Here is a 22974-nt window from a genome sequence, read left to right on the forward strand (position 1 = left end):
ATTATTGGGGAGGCACGCAGTGTCCCTTATATTACTGGGGCGGCACGCAGTGTCCCTTATGTTACTGGGGCTGCACGCAGTGACCATTATATTACTGGGGTGGCACGCAGTGTCCCTTATATTACTGGGGCGGCACGCAGTGTCCGTTATATTATTGGGGCGGCACGCAGTGTCCGTTATATTATTGGGGCGGCACGCAGTGTTCATTATATTATTGGGGAGGTACGCAGTGTCCCTTGTATTACTGGGGAGGCACGCAGTGTCCCTTATATCACTGGAGCGGCATGCAGTGTCCATTACATTATTGGGGCGGCACGCAGTGTCTGTTATATTATTGGGGCGCCACGCAGTGTTCATTATATTACTGGGGCGGCACGCAGTGTCCCTTGTATTTCTTATTGGGGCAGCACGCAGTGTCTGTTATATTATTGGGGCGGCACGCAGTGTTCATTATATCATTGGGGTGGCACGCAGTGTCCATTACATTATTGGGGCGGCACGCAGTGTCCCTTATATTACTGGGGAGGTACGCAGTGTCCCTTATATCACTGGGGCGGCATGCAGTGTCCATTACATTATTGGGGTGGCACGCAGTGTCCCTTATATTACTGGGGAGGTACGCAGTGTCTGTTTTATATTATTGGGGAGGCACGCAGTGTCCCTTATGTTACTGGGGCGGCACGCAGTGTCCCTTATATCACTGGGGCGGCATGCAGTGTCCATTACATTGTTGGGGAGGTACGCAGTGTCTGTTATATTACTGGGGAGGTACGCAGTGTCTTTTATATTATTGGGGCGGCACGCAGTGTCCCTTATATTACTGGGGAGGCACGCAGTGTCCCTTATGTTACTGGAGCGGATCGCAGTGTCTGTTATATTATTGGGGCGGCACGCAGTGTCTGTTATATTATTGGGGCGGCACGCAGTGTCTGTTATATTATTGGGGCGGCACGCAGTGTTCATTATATTACTGGGGAGGCACGCAGTGTCCCTTATATTACTGGGGCGGCACGCAGTGTCCCTTATGTTACTGGAGCGGCACGCAGTGTCCCTTATGTTACTGGAGCGGCACGCAGTGTCCCTTATATTACTGGGGCGGCATGCAGTGTCCCTTATGTTACTGGAGTGGCACGCAGTGTCCCTTATGTTACTGGAGCGGCACGCAGTGTCCCTTATGTTACTGGAGCGGCATGCAGTGTCCCTTATGTTACTGGAGCGGCACGCAGTGTCCCTTATGTTACTGGAGCGGCACGCAGTGTTCATTATATCACTGGGGCGGCACGCAGTGTCCGTTATATTATTGGGGCGGCACGCAGTGTCCCTTATGTTACTGGGGCGGCACGCAGTGTCCCTTGTGTTACTGGGGCGGCACGCAGTGTCCCTTATGTTACTGGGGCGGCACGCAGTGTCCCTTATGTTACTGGAGCGGCACGCAGTGTTCATTATATTACTGGGGAGGCACGCAGTGTCCCTTATATTACTGGGGCGGCACGCAGTGTCCCTTATGTTACTGGAGCGGCACGCAGTGTCCCTTATATTACTGGGGCGGCACGCAGTGTCCCTTATATTACTGGGGCGGCACGCAGTGTCCGTTATATTACTGGGGAGGCACGCAGTGTCCCTTATGTTACTGGGGCGGCACGCAGTGTCCCTTATGTTACTGGAGCGGCACGCAGTGTCCCTTATGTTACTGGGGCGGCATGCAGTGTCCATTACATTATTGGGGAGGTACGGCTGCGCCCCCTTGTACCTGTGTCATCAGGATGCTGTTCCCCGTGTGATACATCATCATGCTGATGATCCCGCGATACATGATGACCGACACCAGGAAGATCATGACCACACACAGCTGTGGAGACAAGAGGCGTTTCCCGGTGACTCTCGGTGTATCTGCGCCCAGGACCAGAACAATGGCTGATCATCACACATTCACGCCCTACAGTCTCACCATGATCACGATCACCATGGATCCAGTAAGGATCCTGGAGAGACGGTCTCTCTCTGGAAAATACGGCTCTTTGACGCCAGTAACCGGATTTTGCTCCATCTGCGGCGCCATCGCAGCAAACTCTGGGCGAGGACGTTCCTTGTGAAAGAGAGAAGAGAGGACGACATGAGCTCCAAGAACAGGCTGACATTGGGAGGTCCTGGCCATGGACATCATGGTGCCCACCACCTCCATACCAGCGAGCAGTTGTGTAATCACTGCCCACCCACTAAAGGAGCGTCCATCATCACCTCATCCTCCTGGAAGTCCATACAGTCCCAGTGATGAGCCAGCGTGGCGTTCTTCCTCTTCCAGTATTCCAAGAAGGTGACTGCCCAGAAGGACATGAAGATGCTGAAGAAGACAGTCCCAGGATGGTCAAACAGGTACCCGACCTGAGGAAGGCACAGATATGTAATGCCACAACTAAGGAGCCACATGATTGTCCGGCAGAAGGGCGACCACGTACCTTAGCCATGGGGCAGATCTCGGAGATGTACCAGTTCTTACAGGTGTCACATAATGGACACATCAGATACTTCTTCTCGCTCTGACATATCTCCTGCCTGCAGAACACAACACACAACTTCCTATACCCTCGGTATCGCCCATGGGCCCCGGACGGGTCCATCCCCTCACACTCACGCTGCGGTGTTACTGCCCATGGTCAGGACCCCAGAGATGAAGACGCACGTCCCCGTCACAGCAGCGGGAAGCAGCCAGGCCGTGTAGAAACCTGGAAGATGAGAAGGACAATGGATAATACCGGCATCCTCATCATCCGTGCAGATCCACAGGAGGAGACCGCCCTGAGTGCAGATCCACAGGAGGAGACCGCCCTGAGTGCAGATCCGCAGGAGGAGACCTCCCTGAGTGCAGATCCACAGGAGGAGACCGCCCTGAGTGCAGATCCGCAGGAGGAGACCGCCCCGAGTGCAGATCCACAGGAGGAGACCGCCCTGAGTGCAGATCCACAGGAGGAGACCCGCCCCGAGTGCAGATCTACAGGAGGAGACCTCCCTGAGTGCAGATCCACAGGAGGAGACCTCCCTGAGTGCAGATCTACAGGAGGAGACCTCCCTGAGTGCAGATCCGCAGGAGGAGACCTCCCTGAGTGCAGATCCACAGGAGGAGACCTCCCTGAGTGCAGATCCACAGGAGGAGACCCACCCCGAGTGCAGATCCGCAGGAGGAGACCCGCCCCGAGTGCAGATCCACAGGAGGAGACCGCCCTGAGTGCAGATCTACAGGAGGAGACCTCCCTGAGTGCAGATCCGCAGGAGGAGACCTCCCTGAGTGCAGATCCACAGGAGGAGACCTCCCTGAGTGCAGATCCACAGGAGGAGACCCACCCCGAGTGCAGATCCGCAGGAGGAGACCCGCCCCGAGTGCAGATCTACAGGAGGAGACCCGCCCCGAGTGCAGATCCACAGGAGGAGACCCGCCCTGAGTGCAGATCCGCAGGAGGAGACCTCCCTGAGTGCAGATCCACAGGAGGAGACCCGCCCTGAGTGCAGATCCGCCGGAGGAGACCCGCCCCGAGTGCAGATCCACAGGAGGAGACCGCCCCGAGTGCAGATCCACAGGAGGAGACCGCCCTGAGTGCAGATCCACAGGAGGAGACCCGCCCTGAGTGCAGATCCACAGGAGACCCGCCCTGAGTGCAGATCCACAGGAGGAGACCCGCCCTGAGTGCAGATCCGCAGGAGGAGACCACCATGAGTGCAGATCCGCAGGAGGAGACCTCCCTGAGTGTAGATCCGCAGGAGGAGACCTCCCTGAGTGCAGATCCGCCGGAGGAGACCACCATGAGTGCAGATCCGCAGGAGGAGACCGCCCGGAGTGCAGATCCGCAGGAGGAGACCGCCCCGAGTGCAGATCCGCAGGAGGAGACCTCCCTGAGTGCAGATCCGCAGGAGGAGACCTCCCTGAGTGCAGATCCACAGTAGGAGACCCGCCCTGAGTGCAGATCCACAGGAGGAGACCCGCCCCGAGTGCAGATCCACAGGAGGAGACCTCCCCGAGTGCAGATCTACAGGAGGAGACCTGCCCTGAGTGCAGATCCACAGGAGGAGACCCGCCCTGAGTGCAGATCCACAGGAGGAGACCCGCCCTGAGTGCAGATCCGCAGGAGGAGACCACCATGAGTGCAGATCCGCAGGAGGAGACCGCCCGGAGTGCAGATCCGCAGGAGGAGACCGCCCCGAGTGCAGATCCGCAGGAGGAGACCTCCCTGAGTGCAGATCCACAGTAGGAGACCCGCCCTGAGTGCAGATCCACAGGAGGAGACCCGCCCCGAGTGCAGATCCACAGGAGGAGACCCGCCCCGAGTGCAGATCCGCAGGTGGAGACCACCATGAGTGCAGATCCGCAGGAGGAGACCTCCCTGAGTGCAGATCCGCAGCAGGAGACCACCATGAGTGCAGATCCGCAGGAGGAGACCTCCCTGAGTGCAGATCCGCAGGAGGAGACCTCCCTGAGTGTAGATCCGCAGGAGGAGACCTCCCTGAGTGTAGATCCGCAGGAGGAGACCTCCCTGAGTGCAGATCCGCCGGAGGAGACCACCATGAGTGCAGATCCGCAGGAGGAGACCGCCCGGAGTGCAGATCCGCAGGAGGAGACCGCCCCGAGTGCAGATCCGCAGGAGGAGACCTCCCTGAGTGCAGATCCGCAGGAGGAGACCTCCCTGAGTGCAGATCCACAGTAGGAGACCCGCCCTGAGTGCAGATCCACAGGAGGAGACCCTCCCCGAGTGCAGATCCACAGGAGGAGACCCGCCCCGAGTGCAGATCCACAGGAGGAGACCTCCCCGAGTGCAGATCTACAGGAGGAGACCTGCCCTGAGTACAGATCCGCAGGAGGAGACCGCCCGGAGTGCAGATCCGCAGGAGGAGACCGCCCCGAGTGCAGATCCGCAGGAGGAGACCTCCCTGAGTGCAGATCCGCAGGAGGAGACCTCCCTGAGTGCAGATCCACAGTAGGAGACCCGCCCTGAGTGCAGATCCACAGGAGGAGACCCGCCCCGAGTGCAGATCCACAGGAGGAGACCCGCCCCGAGTGCAGATCCGCAGGTGGAGACCACCATGAGTGCAGATCCGCAGGAGGAGACCTCCCTGAGTGCAGATCCGCAGCAGGAGACCACCATGAGTGCAGATCCGCAGGAGGAGACCTCCCTGAGTGCAGATCCACAGGAGGAGACCTCCCTGAGTGCAGATCCGCAGGAGGAGACCTCCCCGAGTGCAGATCCGCAGGAGGAGACCTCCCCGAGTGCAGATCCGTAGGAGGAGACCGCCCCGAGTGCAGATCCGCAGGAGGAGACCGCCCCGAGTGCAGATCCGCAGGAGGAGACCTCCCTGAGTGCAGATCCGCAGGAGGAGACCTGCCCCGAGTGCAGATCCGCAGGAGGAGACCTCCCTGAGTGCAGATCCGCAGGAGGAGACCTGCCCCAAGTGCAGATCCGCAGGAGGAGACCGCCCCGAGTGCAGATCCGCAGGAGGAGACCCGCCTCGAGTGCAGATCCGCAGGAGGAGACCCGCCCTGAGTGCAGATCCACAGGAGGAGACCTCCCTGAGTGCAGATCCACAGGAGGAGACCGCCCCGAGTGTAGATCTACAGGAGGAGACCTCCCCGAGTGCAGATCTACAGGAGGAGACCTCCCTGAGTGCAGATCCACAGGAGGAGACCCGCCCCGAGTGCAGATCCACAGGAGGAGACCACCCCGAGTGCAGATCCACAGGAGGAGACCTCCCTGAGTGCAGATCCACAGGAGGAGACCGCCCCGAGTGTAGATCTACAGGAGGAGACCTCCCCGAGTGCAGATCTACAGGAGGAGACCTCCCTGAGTGCAGATCCACAGGAGGAGACCCGCCCCGAGTGCAGATCCACAGGAGGAGACCCGCCCCGAGTGCAGATCCACAGGAGGAGACCCGCCCCGAGTGCAGATCCACAGGAGGAGACCGCCCCGAGTGCAGATCCGCAGGAGGAGACCTCCCCGAGTGCAGATCCGCAGGAGGAGACCTCCCCGAGTGCAGATCCACAGGAGGAGACCGCCCCGAGTGCAGATCCACAGGAGGAGACCTCCCTGAGTGCAGATCCACAGGAGGAGACCACCCCGAGTGCAGATCCACAGGAGGAGACCACCCCGAGTGCAGATCCACAGGAGGAGACCGCCCCGAGTGCAGATCCGCCGGAGGAGACCCGCCCCGAGTGCAGATCCGCAGGAGGAGACCTCCCTGAGTGCAGATCTACAGGAGGAGACCGCCCCGAGTGCAGATCTACAGGAGGAGACCACCCTGAGTGCAGATCCACAGGAGGAGACCCGCCCCGAGTGCAGATCCACAGGAGGAGACCACCCCGAGTGTAGATCCGCCGGAGGAGACCCGCCCCGAGTGCAGATCCGCCGGAGGAGACCCGCCCCGAGTGCAGATCCGCCGGAGGGGACCCGCCCCGAGTGCAGATCCGCCGGAGGGGACCCGCCCCGAGTGCAGATCCGCCGGAGGGGACCCGCCCCGAGTGCAGATCCGCCGGAGGGGACCCGCCCCGAGTGCAGATCCGCCGGAGGGGACCCGCCCCGAGTGCAGATCCGCCGGAGGGGACCCGCCCCGAGTGCAGATCCGCCGGAGGGGACCCGCCCCGAGTGCAGATCCGCCGGAGGGGACCCGCCCCGAGTGCAGATCCGCCGGAGGGGACCCGCCCCGAGTGCAGATCCGCCGGAGGGGACCCGCCCCGAGTGCAGATCCGCCGGAGGGGACCCGCCCCGAGTGCAGATCCGCCGGAGGGGACCCGCCCCGAGTGCAGATCCGCCGGAGGGGTCCCGCCCCGAGTGCAGATCCGCCGGAGGGGTCCCGCCCCGAGTGCAGATCCGCCGGAGGAGACCCGCCCCGAGTGCAGATCCGCAGGAGATCGCCCTAAGCTGGATATTGTTTGTGAATATGGAGCGAGTACCAGCTTTCTGAGCAAAGCCCCTGAGGAGCACAGAGGATGTCCCCCAAATGAGGCACTGGTGTGCGTTCGCTTGTGGCTCCATCCGGTGGGCACTCTATGACATTACACACTGAATTACAGATTGGGATTGTGGCCGCTCTCATCCTGAAATGTTAACTGTAGAAATGAGTGAATATATGCGATTTACCCAGCCATGCGAAGTATATAGCCACCTTCTCCCCAAAATACTCCCGAATGTGGTCCAAGGGCTGGTACTTGTACCACTGGGACCACCGGGACCAGTACTGGTAGAGGATCTGTCGTGGGTTCAGGCTTTCTGGGGCCACATCATACTCTGGCAGCTCATAAGGGCCCTGTAAAGTAAGAAGAAAATGAGGGATGTTATTACAAGCTCCTGTGATTGGGTAGACGGTCATACAAGCTCGACCGTGTGCTGGAATTAGGGGCCAACCGTCATAGAAGCCCGGCCGTGTCCTGGAATTAGGGGCCAGCCGTCATAGAAGCCCGGCCGTGTCCTGGAATTAGGGGCCAGCCGTCATAGAAGCCCGACCGTGTGCTGGAATTAGGGGCCAGCCGTCATAGAAGCCCGGCCGTGTCCTGGAATTAGGGGCCAGCCGTCATAGAAGCTCGACCGTGTGCTGGAATTAGGGGCCAACCGTCATAGAAGCCCGGCCGTGTCCTGGAATTAGGGGCCAACCGTCATAGAAGCCCGGCCGTGTCCTGGAATTAGGGGCCAACCGTCATAGAAGCCCGGCCGTGTCCTGGAATTAGGGGCCAACCGTCATAGAAGCCCGGCTGTGTCCTGGAATTAGGGGCCAACCGTCATAGAAGCCCGGCCGTGTGCTGGAATTAGGGGCCAACCGTCATAGAAGCCCGGCCGTGTCCTGGAATAAGGGGCCAGCCGTCATAGAAGCCCGACCGTGTGCTGGAATTAGGGGCCAGCAGTCATAGAAGCCCGGCCGTGTCCTGGAATAAGCGGCCAACCGTCATAGAAGCCCGGCCGTGTCCTGGAATAAGGGGCCAGCCGTCATAGAAGCCCGGCCGTGTCCTGGAATTAGGGGCCAGCCGTCATAGAAGCCAGGCTGTGTCCTGGAATTAGGGGCCAACCGTCATAGAAGCCCGGCCGTGTCCTGGAATTAGGGGCCAACCATCATAGAAGCCCGGCCGTGTCCTGGAATTAGGGGCCAACCATCATAGAAGACCGGCCGTGTCCTGGAATAAGGGGCCAGCCATCATAGAAGCCCGGCTGTGTCCTGGAATAAGGGGCCAGCAGTCATAGAAGCCCGGCTGTGTCCTGGAATAAGGGGCCAGCCATCATAGAAGCCCGGCCGTGTCCTGGAATAAGGGGCCAGCAGTCATAGAAGCCCGGCTGTGTCCTGGAATAAGGGGCCAGCAGTCATAGAAGCCCGGCTGTGTCCTGGAATAAGGGGCCAGCCGTCATAGAAGCCCGGCCGTGTCCTGGAATAAGGGGCCAGCAGTCATAGAAGCCCGGCTGTGTCCTGGAATTAGGGGCCAGCCGTCATAGAAGCCAGGCTGTGTCCTGGAATTAGGGGCCAACCGTCATAGAAGCCCGGCCGTGTCCTGGAATTAGGGGCCAACCGTCATAGAAGCCCGGCCGTGTCCTGGAATTAGGGGCTGTCACAAACCACCGGGGGGGGTCACTCAGAAATCCCCCGCGCTGGCTACCAGTACGTCACAATCGGGGTGTAACAAGTGGGGGGTCACCCCTCCTTTATACCTCCCGACCGACAGACAGAGCACGTGATGCGCTCTCTAGCGCCCCTCTTATAGTCAGGCCAATTATGGAATTGCCCGACGATAAGCAAGGAGGCCGCTATACTACTTATGCCGATTATTGAAGGGTCCCCGGTGAGAGTAGGGTATATATTCCCCCGACCTCCGCGGGCGGAATATATAAAATCTCCCCGAATCTCACTGGCCTCCCCACAATAATCCTTGGCACAACTCGCTGCCACCAACCGCTTCACGGTAACTATTAGCCGAACACACAGACGTGGGATTCAAGATCGAGATAACAGAACAGCCCAAGATTAATTATATAATTTAATCAGCCTAAAGCACACTAGAAACTACAATATATACAATAGGGAATCTACAGAATATACATATGTCAGAGTACAGTTACAATCAAAGCATGGGTTACAAACAGGCATACACAGTTCCAGCAGTTACCTTGTTGCGTCTGGCCACAGGGGGGCGCTGTACCCAGGTTTCTAGGATCCTTCCCACAGATGTTTCCTACACGTGCCCCCAGCGAAAAGAACCCTGGAAAATGGCCGAAGTAGGGTTATCAACCTGGACAAATCCAGGTCCCCTCCTACCTTAGTGACCTCAGAGGGAGCACTGCTCCACCCCTGGCTTGAGTTATGGACAATCCACAACATGGAATATGGGCCATAACTTTGCCTGGGAGCGTCGTAGGCGGGCGCCAATGCTCTCATTGTGACAGTTATGAATTTAGCTACAGAACGAGGGGACTCATGACCTGTCTGCCAGTTCCCCATTGGCTGATATCACGCCTGGGGCATTTCCCAATGTCCTGCTCCCATAAAAAGGGTGTGCCGGCATCGTCCGCATGCGGAGACACCATTTTTATGGTTGCCATATTTATCGGAAATATGGCTTGCGAGATATGAACCATTTTTTACTGGAGTCGTTCTGTCTGCTAGTTCCATAGCCTTGCTAATGAGATACAACTCTTGTTACAGGGTGACGGCAGGGAGTCATCCTGTGTCCATTGTTCCCACACCACCTCATCTCCATATCACAGGACATGGCCATGGAGGTGTAAGTGGAACACTGAGAACAAGAAGGGAGGGGGCACTGCCAGGGAGTGATGAGGGATTATGACTGGAGTCATAATTCATCTTCATATCCCGGGATTTGCCTCACACCTCCCCCCTTTTGAGGGCGCTAGGGGGCAGCACACTCCGGTGTTCCCCCGTGCGCCCGTCCGCGACCTCTCCTTGTCGGGACAGCCCGTCTGCGTTACCGTGGTCACGGCCCCTTTTGTGGCGAATGGTGAAGTTGTATTGCTGGAGCGCAAGGCTCCATCGCAACAATCGCCCATTCGTCCCAGAGACGGTGTGCAACCAGCTGAGGGGATTGTGGTCCGTCTCCACGATGAAGTGGCGCCCGTATAGATAGGGTTGCAGACGCTGCAGGGCCCACACTATGGCCAGGCACTCCTTCTCCATCGTGGAATAGGCAACTTCCCTTGGTAACAGCTTCCTGCTCAGGTACAAGACTGGGTGCTCTTGGCTCGCAGAGTCCACCTGGCTGAGCACCGCACCGAGGCCGAAGTCACTGGCGTCGGTCTGTACTACAAACGGCCGCGTGAAGTCGGCTGCCTGTAGCACGGGCGGGCTGGACAGGGCGTCCTTTAGGGCCCGGAAGGCTGTCTCGCAGTCCATTGTCCAATCGACTGCAGAGGGCAGCTTCTTCTTGGTGAGGTCCGTCAAGGGCTTTGCCAGGCTACTATAGCATGGAACAAACCTCCTATAGTACCCAGCGGTCCCCAAGAAGGACATCACCTGCTTCTTGGTCCTGGGGGTGGGCCAGGATGCGATGGCCTCCACCTTCTCAGGCTCGGGCTTCAGCGTTCTCCCGCCTACCCGGTGACCGAGGTACTGGACCTCGCTCATGGCCAGCTGACACTTTCCCGGCTTGATGGTCAAACCTGCCCGGTGGATCCGCCTGAGCACCTGTGCTAGATGCTCTAGGTGGTCCTCCCAGGTGGGACTGAAGACGGCAATGTCATCCAGGTACGCGGCCGCGTACCCTTCAAGTCCCTTGAGCAGGGTGTTGACCATCCGCTGGAAAGTGGCAGGGGCATTCCTCATCCCGAATGGCATCACCGTGGACTCGTACAGTCCAAATGGGGTAATAAAGGCAGAGCGTTCCCTGGCCTTGCGAGTCAGGGGGATCTGCCAATATCCCCGGCTCAGATCCATGATGGTCAGGTACTGAGCCCCGGCCAACTGATCGAGCAGGTCATCGATGCGTGGCATTGGGTACGCATCGGCGACCGTGACCGCATTGAGCCCCCTGTAGTCCACACAGAACCGAGTGGTTCGGTCCTTCTTAGGGACGAGGACTACAGGCGAGGCCCAAGCGCTGTTGGATGCCTGGATCACCCCCAGCTTCAGCATCTCGTCAATCTCCTGGCGCATGTGTTGCTGCACCTCCAGGGAGACCCGATATGCTGAACGCCGGATCGGGGGATGATCCCCAGTGTCCACGTGATGGACAGCCAAGTCAGTCCTTCCGGGCTGGTTGGTAAACAACCCCCGGAAGGGGAGGAGGGTGGCCCACAGCTGGGACCGTTGGTCTTCCAAGAGCTGGTGGCCAACCTCCACATCCTCAATGGATCCGCCTGCCCTAACCTGGGCTAGCATATCCAAGAGGGTTTCCGCTTCTCCCTCCTCGGGCAGGTTGCACACGGGGAGCGCACATGCCTCCCGCTCATGATGTGCCTTCATCATGTTCACATGGAAGGGCTTCCGCCTTCCACGGGCAGGGTCCAGGGTGACCAGGTACGTTACAGGGTTGAGCTGCTGGTACACGAGGTATGGGCCTTCCCAGGCTGCCTGAAGCTTGTCCTGTGGTACGGGGACCAGTACCCACACCTTTTGACCCACTTGGTAGGTCCTCTCACAAGCGTTCTGGTCGTACCAACGCTTCTGATCGGCCTGGGCTTGAGCCATATTGTCGTGTACCAGTTGCGTCAAGGCCTGCATTTTGTCCCGGAAGCGCATGACATACTCGATAACCGACACTCCAGGGGTGGCCAAATCCCCTTCCCAAGCCTCTTTCACCAGAGCCAGGGGGCCCCGCACACGTCGCCCGTACAGGAGCTCAAACGGTGAGAATCCTGTTGAGGCCTGTGGAACCTCCCGGTAAGCAAATAACAGGTGTGGGAGATACCGCTCCCAGTCACGCCCATGGGAGTCGACCAACATCTTAAGCATCTGCTTTAAGGTGCCATTGAACCGCTCGCACAGGCCATTAGTCTGTGGATGGTACGGGCTGGCCACCAGATGTCGCACCTGGACCTGCTTACAGAGGGCCTCCATCAGCTGGGACATGAATTGGGTCCCCCGGTCAGTGAGCATTTCCTGGGGAAAACCCACTCGGGAGAAAATCTCCAGCAATGCGGTGGCCACCTTGTCAGCCCGAATGGACGACAAGGCCACTGCTTCTGGGTACCGGGTGGCATAGTCCACTACCGTCAGTAGGAAGCGTTTCCCGGAGCTGCTGGGGATGGCCAGCGGGCCGACCAGATCCACAGCCACCCTCCTGAAAGGCTCATCGATGATTGGCAGAGATACTAGTGGGGCTTTGGGGCGTGGCCCCGCCTTCCCCACTCTCTGACAGGTTTCACACGAACGGCAGTAGGCAGCCACATCGGCCCCCATTTTTGGCCAGTAGAAATGCTGGTTTAACCTGGCCTTGGTCTTAGCGATCCCTAGGTGTCCGGCCATCGGAATCTCATGTGCGATCCGCAACAACTCCGTCCGGAACGGATAGGGTACCACCAACTGTCGGTCCCTGGGCCACGCCTCCGGTGAACCCTGCTGGACCGTGGCCCGGTACAGCCGTCCTTGGTCCCAGACCACTCGCTCCGGGTCCGAGTCCGAGGGAGGCTGTGCCGCCTGCTCCTTAAGAGCTTTCAGGCTGTCGTCAGCTTCTAACGCTGCCTGAAACCCCTGACTAGATGTGGCCAGAATCGACGAGACTGTCACATCTTCAGTCAGTACCCCGGGACCTGTGTCCTGGCCTCCACCTGACTCGGCTGCCACTTGGTCAGAAGGGGAAGAGCTATCGGACCTCCGGGAGGCCCCTTGGCTTCCAGCACTCCCACTGCGGGTGACAGCGGCCACAGCCGCTGCGACCGTGGGTCGTGCCTGCTCCTCCTCCGTTCCTGACCAAGTCGCCGGTTCAGGCAGACCTACCTGGCTTCCTGACACCCCGGTTGTGGGGGAACCATGCACCGAGATCTTACCTGGGAGCACTTCCGCTCCTGGACCGGCCCCAATCTCACCTGCCTGTTCCCCTCCTGCAGCAACAGAACCCCGCTGTGAAATCTCTGGGGACCCCACATTTGCTGTGGTAGCCCCCACCCCACACACTGGTCCTCCCCCTGCAGCACCCTGCTCTCTGCTTATCCCTGCAGAGGGCAGCAGATCTCAGCTCACAGGCTGGTTACTTGTAGAGGCATTGTCACACCTTTATCTGACCCCCTCCCCTCCTGTCACAGCTGCAGCTGCGTGTGTGTCTATGGTGTCTGTGCAAGCAGAAATATCAGAGTTCACTCCCTCCTCCCTTACATCATTCATAGATAACACATTAACATTGTCAGGAGTCATGTCAGTACTGGCTGAAGGTTCAGCCCTTGGGGGGGGCCCAAACTGGGAGGTTATCTGCCCCAAATCTGTCCCAAGTAGCACGTTTGCAGGGATCCGATCAGTTACCCCCACCTCCCTCACCCCCCGCCCTGCGCCCCAGTCCACATAAATGTCAGCAACAGGCAGCGCCGGGTCAGTGCCTCCAATCCCGGAGACAGCGAGGGTTTTTCCAGGGATCAAGTCTTGGGGGGACACCATCTCAGGCCGCACCAGAGTCACCTCCGAGGCGCTGTCTCGCAGTCCTATGGTCACAGACTGGCCGACGGTGACAGGTTGGAAGCTGTCCAGGGACCTACCACCACCCCCACCCACACAATACACCTTGGGCGGCCCTTGGGACGGGGACGGAGCCGGGGCCTTGGGACGCTGAGGGCACATGGCCTTGAAGTGTCCAGGTAGGTTGCACTGGTGGCACCGTCTTGGTTCTGCCACGGGCCTGGAGAGGGGAGTTGAGGGGGACACCCCCTGCAGTCTAGGGGCAGGTGGGGCAGTCGCAGAATTCATCTTACCCCCTCTCCAGGTGCTGCTGGTGGCTGCTCTCCTGGCTTCAGGAGCCCGATTGTTGGTGTAGTCATCGGCCAGGGCAGCTGTAGCCGTGGACCCCTTTGGCTTCTGGTCTCGGATGAACTGGCGGAGATCCTCAGGGCAGTTCCACAAGAGTTGCTCCGTGATGAACAAGTCCAGGATCTCCGGTCCGGTGGAAAGCTGCAGGCCTTGGGTCCAGTGGTCGGCAGCTCGGGCAAGTGCCCGCCTGTGGTCAGCCCAGGAGTCCTTTGGTCCCTTCTGTAGGCTCCGGAACTTCTTGCGGTAGGACTCCGGGGTGAGGTTGTACTGTTGGATCAGGGCCCGCTTGATGGTGTCGTAGCCCTGATCTGCCTCAGCAGGCAAGTCCCCAAGGATATCCAGGGCCTTACCCCTTAAACGGGGGGTCAGGTGTTTGGCCCACTGGTCCTTGTTCAGATGGTGCTGCAAGCAAGTCCGTTCAAAAGCAGTCAAGAAAGAGTCCAAGTCTCCATCCTTCTCCAGCACTGGGAAGTCCTCAACACGGACCTTTGGAAGTTTGGTGTCTTGAAGGTCACGTGTGGCTGATGAGGGCCGGAGCTGAGCTAGCTGCAGCTGGTAGTCACGCTCTGCCTGGCGCTCTTCACGCGCTGCCTGCCGCTCCGCAGCCTCAGCCTCACGCGCTGCTTGCCGCTCTGCCCTGCGCTCTGCCAGGAGTCCCTTGTAGCCCTCCTGGTCTCCAGCCTGGAGAAGGGCCATAGCCATTTGAAGAAGGCTATCCGAGCCTCCCAGGCTCGGTGGAATGGCACGTGGTGATCTGCGGCCCGCTGCGGAGCCTGGTGATTCACTGTCCATTGCAGAGCGGAGGGCTGGCATCTGGCTCGTTGAGGACCCTTGGGTGAGCTGCTCCTCATCTTGTCCATAATTGCCAGCTTGTGCGCTGTCCTCTGCAGAACGGTTTTCTGGCGTCGAGCTCCTGGAGGGCTCGTGGACAACCTCCTCATTACTGTCCACAGCACCGTCCTCCCTCTCTTCGGCTCCTGCTTTAGCATTGGCCAGTTGCATAGCTCTGCTCCTGGTGCCATCAGCCATTCTTGCAGACTTTTGGTCACTGACACAGAACTGACACCTGATGCCTCCACACACCTTACAGTATCTGCACTCTGACACTCTAGTGTTGAGCTAGTCTGAAGACCCCAGCAGCCACAGCTGCTGCAGGCAGTCTTTAGTGTCTGGGAGTATGGGTCTCACACTCACACACACTATTATCTCGATCCCACCGCTATGCCACCAATATGTCACAAACCACCGGGGGGGTCACTCAGAAATCCCCCGCGCTGGCTACCAGTACGTCACAATCGGGGTGTAACAAGTGGGGGGTCACCCCTCCTTTATACCTCCCGACCGACAGACAGAGCACGTGATGCGCTCTCTAGCGCCCCTCTTATAGTCAAGCCAATTATGGAATTGCCCGACGATAAGCAAGGAGGCCGCTATACTACTTATGCCGATTATTGAAGGGTCCCCGGTGAGAGTAGGGTATATATTCCCCCGACCTCCGCGGGCGGAATATATAAAATCTCCCCGAATCTCACTGGCCTCCCCACAATAATCCTTGGCACAACTCGCTGCCACCAACCGCTTCACGGTAACTATTAGCCGAACACACAGACGTGGGATTCAAGATCGAGATAACAGAACAGCCCAAGATTAATTATATAATTTAATCAGCCTAAAGCACACTAGAAACTACAATATATACAATAGGGAATCTACAGAATATACATATGTCAGAGTACAGTTACATATAAAGCATGGGTTACAAACAGGCATACACAGTTCCAGCAGTTACCTTGTTGCGTCTGGCCACAGGGGGGCGCTGTACCCAGGTTTCTAGGATCCTTCCCACAGATGTTTCCTACACGTGCCCCCAGCGAAAAGAACCCTGGAAAATGGCCGAAGTAGGGTTATCAACCTGGACAAATCCAGGTCCCCTCCTACCTTAGTGACCTCAGAGGGAGCACTGCTCCACCCCTGGCTTGAGTTATGGACAATCCACAACATGGAATATGGGCCATAACTTTGCCTGGGAGCGTCGTAGGCGGGCGCCAATGCTCTCATTGTGACAGTTATGAATTTAGCTACAGAACGAGGGGACTCATGACCTGTCTGCCAGTTCCCCATTGGCTGATATCACGCCTGGGGCATTTCCCAATGTCCTGCTCCCATAAAAAGGGTGTGCCGGCATCGTCCGCATGCGGAGACACCATTTTTATGGTTGCCATATTTATCGGAAATATGGCTTGCGAGATATGAACCATTTTTTACTGGAGTCGTTCTGTCTGCTAGTTCCATAGCCTTGCTAATGAGATACAACTCTTGTTACAGGGTGACGGCAGGGAGTCATCCTGTGTCCATTGTTCCCACACCACCTCATCTCCATATCACAGGACATGGCCATGGAGGTGTAAGTGGAACACTGAGAACAAGAAGGGAGGGGGCACTGCCAGGGAGTGATGAGGGATTATGACTGGAGTCATAATTCATCTTCATATCCCGGGATTTGCCTCACAGGGGCCAACCGTCATAGAAGCCCGGTCGTGTCCTGGAATTAGGGGCCAACCGTCATAGAAGCCCGGTCGTGTCCTGGAATTAGGGGCCAGCCATCATAGAAGCCTGGCCGTGTCCTGGATTTAGAGGCCACATAAAGCCCACGCCTATGCAGAGCTATGTGTCTCCATGATCAGAGGCCAAACACTGGGTATCATCTCACACTGTTCAGATGGATCAGAACAGAACCATGCTGAGACGTGGAGGCGCCATGTTTGGTCGGGACCGTAGCTGCCGCTTCGTGTGCCGGCGCTGCTCACCTCGTGAAGGGAGAACGCAGCGGTGTAAATCCCCTCCTTCACCATCCGCTCCACTCCCACCTCCGCGTGTTTGCGTTTTCCATAGAGCGTGCGTGAAAGGATCTCGTAAAGCTGTGAACAAAGAAGACACGAGGAAGGTGACCGGAGGGTCCGACATGTCCGAGCACGGCCGGCACTCAAGAAGGTCCACTCACAATCCGACTCCGCTGAGTGTTAGTGAAGTACGTGGCCTGACACTCACTGCCCAGAAACCTGCGGAAAAACACCAAAATCATTCACAATCCGCAGGAGATCGAGCGACACGTGAGGAGTCAGATACAGAGGGGACAAGAGATCCAGGATCTCAGGGAAGAAAAGTGTCTGATCCCCCCCCATAAAGGATGGAGTGAGTGCAGCTCTGGAGTATAATACAGGAGGTAACTCAGGATCAGTAATGTAATGTATGTACACAGTGACTGCACCAGCAGAATAGTGAGTGCAGCTCTGGAGTATAATACAGGAGGTAACTCAGGATCAGTAATGTAATGTATGTACACAGTGACTGCAGCAGCAGAATAGTGAGTGCAGCTCTGGAGTATAATACAGGAGGTAACTCAGGATCAGTAATGTAATGTATGTACACAGTGACTGCACCAGCAGAAGAGTGAGTGCAGCTCTGGAGTATAATACAGGAGGTAACTCAGGATCAGTAATGTATGTACACAGTGACTGCACCAGCAGAATAGTGAGTGCAGCTCTGGAGTATAATACAGGGGGTAACTCAGGATCAGTAATGTATGTACATAGTGTGAGGTATAAACCGGCTGTATTACAAAGGGCCGGTATGTTTTGCAGAAGCGTGGGTGCTCTGCAATGTGAAGCTGGCTGGGACCTGTGGTTCCACAGGATTGCATTACATGCAGAGCCATGGAAGGGTGTGTGATGCTGATTACACACTCCTTACCACCTGTGGGTGTGGCTCCAGGGGTTAAAGCAATCCTGTCTCTGAACCTGGGTGAAGTGTGTCTAGGGCAGTCTAGAGAGAGGCTAGCTCCAGACTTCCAGTGTGTTTGCTGGAGACGAGTGAGAGCAGAGCCGGGAGCTCTGGGTGTATCAGCCTGTGTGGAGGCTGATCACAAGGCTCTGATATTGAGTCTGAGGTGAGTGCAGCCAGGCCAGGGCTGTAGGGCCGAATCTCTCCTGGAGGAGAGACAGACAGGGGTCTGCAGAGGGCCCTGGGTGCTGGAAGGAACCTTGGCTAGAGTTGTGCGCTGGCAGGAGCCAGAGAGTGGGGAAGTTGCTAAACTTCCATTATGCACTTATTGTTTATGTGTGAGGGCAGTTTATGCTGAGTGTTTTTAATAAACTGCCAGAATTTCTATGAAGAGACTGTGTACGTGTGTTGCTGAAGCTACCTCACCCCGCTGCAAGCGAATGAAACCCCCACGTTGCAGGACGCAACGTTACAGCACCCACATAGCCTCCTATATTCAGTATGAGCCCCCACATAGCCTCCTATATTCAGTATGAGCCCCCACATAGCCTCCTATATTCAGTATGAGCCCCCACATAGCCTCCTATATTCAGTATGAGCCCCCACATAGCCTCCTATATTCAGTATGAGCCCCCACATAGCCTCCTATATTCAGTATGAGCCCCCACATAGCCTCCTATATTCAGTATGAGCCCCCACATAGCCTCCTATATTCAGTATGAGCCCCCACATAGCCTCCTATATTCAGTATGAGCCCCACATAGCCTCCTATATTCAGTGTGAGCCCCACATAGCCTCCTATATTCAGTATGAGCCCCACATAGCCTCCTATATACAGTATGAGCCCCACATAGCCTCCTATATACAGTATGAGCCCCACATAGCCTCCTATATTCAGTATGAGCCCCACATAGCCTCCTATATTCAGTATGAGCCCCACATAGCCTCCTATATACAGTATGAGCCCCACATAGCCTCCTATATTCAGTATGAGCACTGTGAGGTATCAACCGGCTGTATTACAAAGGGCCGGCATGTTTTGCAGAAGCGTGGGTGCTCTGCAATGTGAAGCTGGCTGGGACCTGTGGTTCCACAGGATTGCATTACATGCAGAGCCATGGGAGGGTGTGTGATGCTGATTACACACTCCTTACCACCTGTGGGTGTGGCTCCATGGGTTAAAGCAATCCTGTCTCTGAACCCAGAAAAAGTGTGTCTAGGGCAGTCTAGAGAGAGGCTAGCTCCAGACTTCCAGTGTGTGTGCTGGAGACGAGTGAGAGCAGAGCCGGGAGCTCTGGGTGTATCAGCCTGTGCGGAGGCTGATCACAGGGCTCTGATATTGAGTCTGAGGTGAGTGCAGCCAGGCCAGGACTGTAGGGCCGAATCTCTCCAGGAGGAGAGACAGACAGGGGTCTGCAGAGGGCCCTGGGTGCTGGAAGGAACCTTGGCTAGAGCTGTACGCTGGCAGGAGCCAGAGAGTGGGGAAGTTGCTAAACTTCCATTATGCACTTATTGTTTATGTGTGAGGGCAGTTTATGCTGAGTGTTTTTAATAAACTGCCAGAATTTCTATGAAGAGACTGTGTACGTGTGTTGCTGAAGCTACCTCACACCGCTGCAAGCGAATGAAACCCCCACGTTGCAGGGCGCAACGTTACAATAGTGACTGCACCAGCAGAATAGTGAGTGCAGCTCTGGAGGATAATACAGGAGGTAACTCAGGATCAGTAATGTAATGTATGTACACAGTGACTGCACCAGCAGAATAGTGAGTGCAGCTCTGGAGGATAATACAGGAGGTAACTCAGGATCAGTAATGTAATGTATGTACACAGTGACTGCGCCAGCAGAATAGTGAGCACAGCTCTGGAGTATCATCAGTAATGTGAGCAGTTGTGCACACAGTTCCTCGGGGGCGGGGTCTCACCTCTGGAGTTTGGATTTGCGGAATGCGCAGGTGTAATAGTCCAGGGGTTTGTTGGGGACGTGCTGGTACATGGGGTTGGGCAGGTGCAGCCTCTGGAGGAATCGGTCCGATGTGTTGCTGTCTGGATTCGGCTGTGCCTGATGAGGACAGAAAAGTGACTGAACAAGATGACAACCTCTGCACAAAGCCAGTCATTGGTGACAGTAGTTGTCAGCGCCCCTGGGTGGTGCAGCAGGCTCCTCCGCTCCTGGCTGGGGGACATGCAGGGTGATGATCTACAATGCTGGGCCCTGTTTCCCGTTTGTTATGGTCCTGACCTGTAGCGGGGCCCTCATACACAGCTCCTCCGCGTAGTACAGCAGCACATCCCAGGGGGCGCTAAGCTTCAGATAGTGCAGAGACCTCCGCTCGCTGAGCGTCTGCTCCTGTGCGGGGGGCGACACATTGTTACCACACATCACCAATATGAAGGAGGCGGTGACAAGCCGGGGACAGAGGACAGCGGGGCCTCACCTTCTCACACAGGAGGCCGGCCTTCAGCAGGTTGCGGTGGAAGCGTCTCCGGTGACTCTCAGAGGCGGCTCTGCCCTTCGCTCTTCCCCCTCGTCCTCGATGATCGGATCCTTTGCAGGATTTCTCCGTCTTCTGCCTCTTGGAAGAAAGTTTTTCCTCCCAAACCAGAATAAAGTCTGAAAAAAGCAACAAAACCGCAGCAAAAAGTAACGGCAACCGCAATATATATATATATATATATATATACACCCCAAAACTCAACTCCTGTACTATATATACACCCCAAACTCATCACCTATACTATATATACACCCCAAACTCATCACCTGTACTATATATACACCCCCAAAACTCAACTCCTGTACTATATATACACCCCAAACTCATCACCTATACTATATATACACCCCCAACTCATCCCCTGTACTATATATACACCCCAACTCATCCCCTATACTATATATACACCCCAAACTCATCACCTATACTATATATACACCCCAAACTCATCACCTGTACTATATATACACCCCAAACTCATCACCTGTACTATATATACACCCCAAACTCATCACCTATACTATATATACACCCCCAACTCATCCCCTGTACTATATATACACCCCAACTCATCCCCTATACTATATATACACCCCAAACTCATCACCTGTACTATATATACACCCCCAACTCATCACCTATACTAGATATACACCCAAAACTCAACATCTATACTATATATACACCCCCAACTCATCACCTATACGAAACTATAGCCGCAAGAAGGAGAAGTCATGGATGGATGGAAATCACCGGATGGAGATGTTACTGATCTGCAACGGACGGAAACATCATTTTCTCACCGGATTTCTTCAGTCTGGAGTCTTCGTCACATGCTGGGATCCCATCAACCTTGGCAGTTGGTCCACATGTCAACTGCAGGCTCCATGTTCCTCATACTACTGTGAGCTGCCTGTGTGGCCTAAGCCTGCTCCCATGGCTGCAGCGTCGCTAAAGAACCATTTGGATATTGGATGTTTTATGCTCCCTGCCTCATTAAATCTTCTTGGATTGTTCCTTGGTCTGGTGTCCCTTACTGCTCTGCCGCATACCCCGTCACAAACTGGTGGCAGCGGCGGGATCAGAGCTGAAAGAATGGAGGACAACGGCCCATTAACATCTGGAATCAGAACCTCAGGATACAGGAACTGGACTGTGGTGAGCCTACAAACAAAGGCCCGTGAATTAGGAGTCGGCTACAAAGGACTCTCCAAGGAGCAACTAATTGAGGCATTGGAAAATGCTTGCCTAAAAGATGGCACCGAGGAAGGATTTCCACAGCAAGGGGAGGAAAGACGGGAGCTGGAGGTAAATACCCAAAAAAGTCAATGGGTTGTGTGGTATGAGGAGGAGATGGCACTGCTTGGAGATGAGGCCACCATAGAAGATAAGAGGGAGGCCATTCGCAGAGCTCAAGAGAGGGCAGCATTGCTGGAGAGGAGGCTTGCTGTGGAAGCAGCTAGAGGCTCCAGACTGTAACCACAGCACCTACTATGGGGGAATTCTCCAGAGTGTCCCGCAAGGACTTTAAGCCACTTAATGAAGCTGCAGGCGACATTGAGGGCTACTTCCAGGACTTTGAGCATCAGTGCCGATTAATGGAAGTCCCAGAAAGAGAGCGAGTCAGACACCTGGTGGGCCTCTTGGAGGGTGGAGCTGCCGACGCCTATAGAGCTATGGACCCTCAGTGGAATTGTGAGTATGGGGAGATCAAACAGACTATTCTGGAATATTATGCCGAGACCCCAGATACTTATAGGACTCAGTTCCGTACATTAGCCTGTGATGGAGAAGTGTCTTTCAAGATGTTTGCCCACAGACTGAAACAAGTATGCCATCGCTGGCTGGAGGAGAGGGGGCCTTAACTTGGGAGACCTTCCTCCAGGTCATCCTGAAAGAACAGTTTTATGCCAAGTGCCCTACTGAGATCAGGGAATTGGTACGTGAGAGGAGACCAGAGACAGTGGAACAAGCTGCCGCTCTAGCTGATGAGGTGCTCACTATCAAACCTCAGTGGAAGAAGCTGCTAGCAGAGGGAGCAAAAATGACCAGCTCCCCAACTCCAGAGGTTCCTTGTCCTTCAGTGCCCAATATTCCTCAACCTCCTAGATCACCACCTCATGTGGATACCCGTGTGTATGTGCCTCCAGTTTTTTCTACCACATTTTCTGGAATGCGACGAGGAGAGAAAGTAGAAGAGCGAAGATGTTATAGCTGTGGGCATCCCGGACATCTGCGGGCCACATGCCCATCTATCCCGTGGAGTCATCCTCCAAATCGACAACCACCTCCAGCACCTTCACCTCCATATCAGTCACCAAGGTCTCCTACCTACTTCTCCAGAAGGCAAACTGGAAGGAGTGAGACGCAGCACAGATGTTATCGATGTGGGCAGCCTGGTCATCTGCAAGCTCACTGTCCAGGTGTTCAGAGGCAGAAAAGCTGCAGACCACCTTTGCCTGTCCATTATCTACAGACACCGTCAGCAGGAGAAGAGCTGGATTCTGGCCCTGATGATTTGCCAAGTGACCCTGATATGTTGACTTCCCTTCCAGGAGTCTATGGAGTGCGAGCCACAGCCGCCCGTTCTTATGATCTTCGGCATAAACATCTACAGGAGGTCGTGCTGGTGGCCAAAACGTTGTTGGCTTTCGTGACACTGGGGCTTTTCTCACCATCGCAGATCCCCGAGTAATTCAACCAGAAGCAATTCAAAAGGGACCAGGAATTGCCATTGAATTGGCTGGAGGTACTCAGAGATACATTCCAAGA

The 22974-nt window shown here is 56.2% G+C and overlaps 1 protein-coding gene across 3 annotated transcripts in view; it reads right to left on the reverse strand.

Moving 5' to 3' along the window:
* Positions 1–22974, reverse strand: part of ANO7 (anoctamin 7) — a 154736-nt gene that overhangs the window by 116144 nt on the left and 15618 nt on the right. For all 3 annotated transcript variants that reach the window (XM_075327885.1, XM_075327886.1, XM_075327884.1), the window contains exons 4-14: positions 20143–20318; positions 19947–20054; positions 19630–19766; positions 16925–16982; positions 16731–16841; positions 7119–7284; positions 2633–2723; positions 2457–2553; positions 2239–2382; positions 1949–2086; positions 1751–1849 (exon numbers count right to left, since the gene is read on the reverse strand). In XM_075327885.1, coding sequence (XP_075184000.1) covers positions 1751–1849; positions 1949–2086; positions 2239–2382; positions 2457–2553; positions 2633–2723; positions 7119–7284; positions 16731–16841; positions 16925–16982; positions 19630–19766; positions 19947–20054; positions 20143–20318 — 1325 coding nt within the window. The remainder of the gene's footprint in view (positions 1–1750; positions 1850–1948; positions 2087–2238; positions 2383–2456; positions 2554–2632; positions 2724–7118; positions 7285–16730; positions 16842–16924; positions 16983–19629; positions 19767–19946; positions 20055–20142; positions 20319–22974) is intronic.

The sequence above is a fragment of the Anomaloglossus baeobatrachus genome, chromosome 11 (genome assembly GCF_048569485.1).
Source record: "Anomaloglossus baeobatrachus isolate aAnoBae1 chromosome 11, aAnoBae1.hap1, whole genome shotgun sequence".
Taxonomy (NCBI): Eukaryota; Metazoa; Chordata; class Amphibia; order Anura; family Aromobatidae; genus Anomaloglossus; species Anomaloglossus baeobatrachus.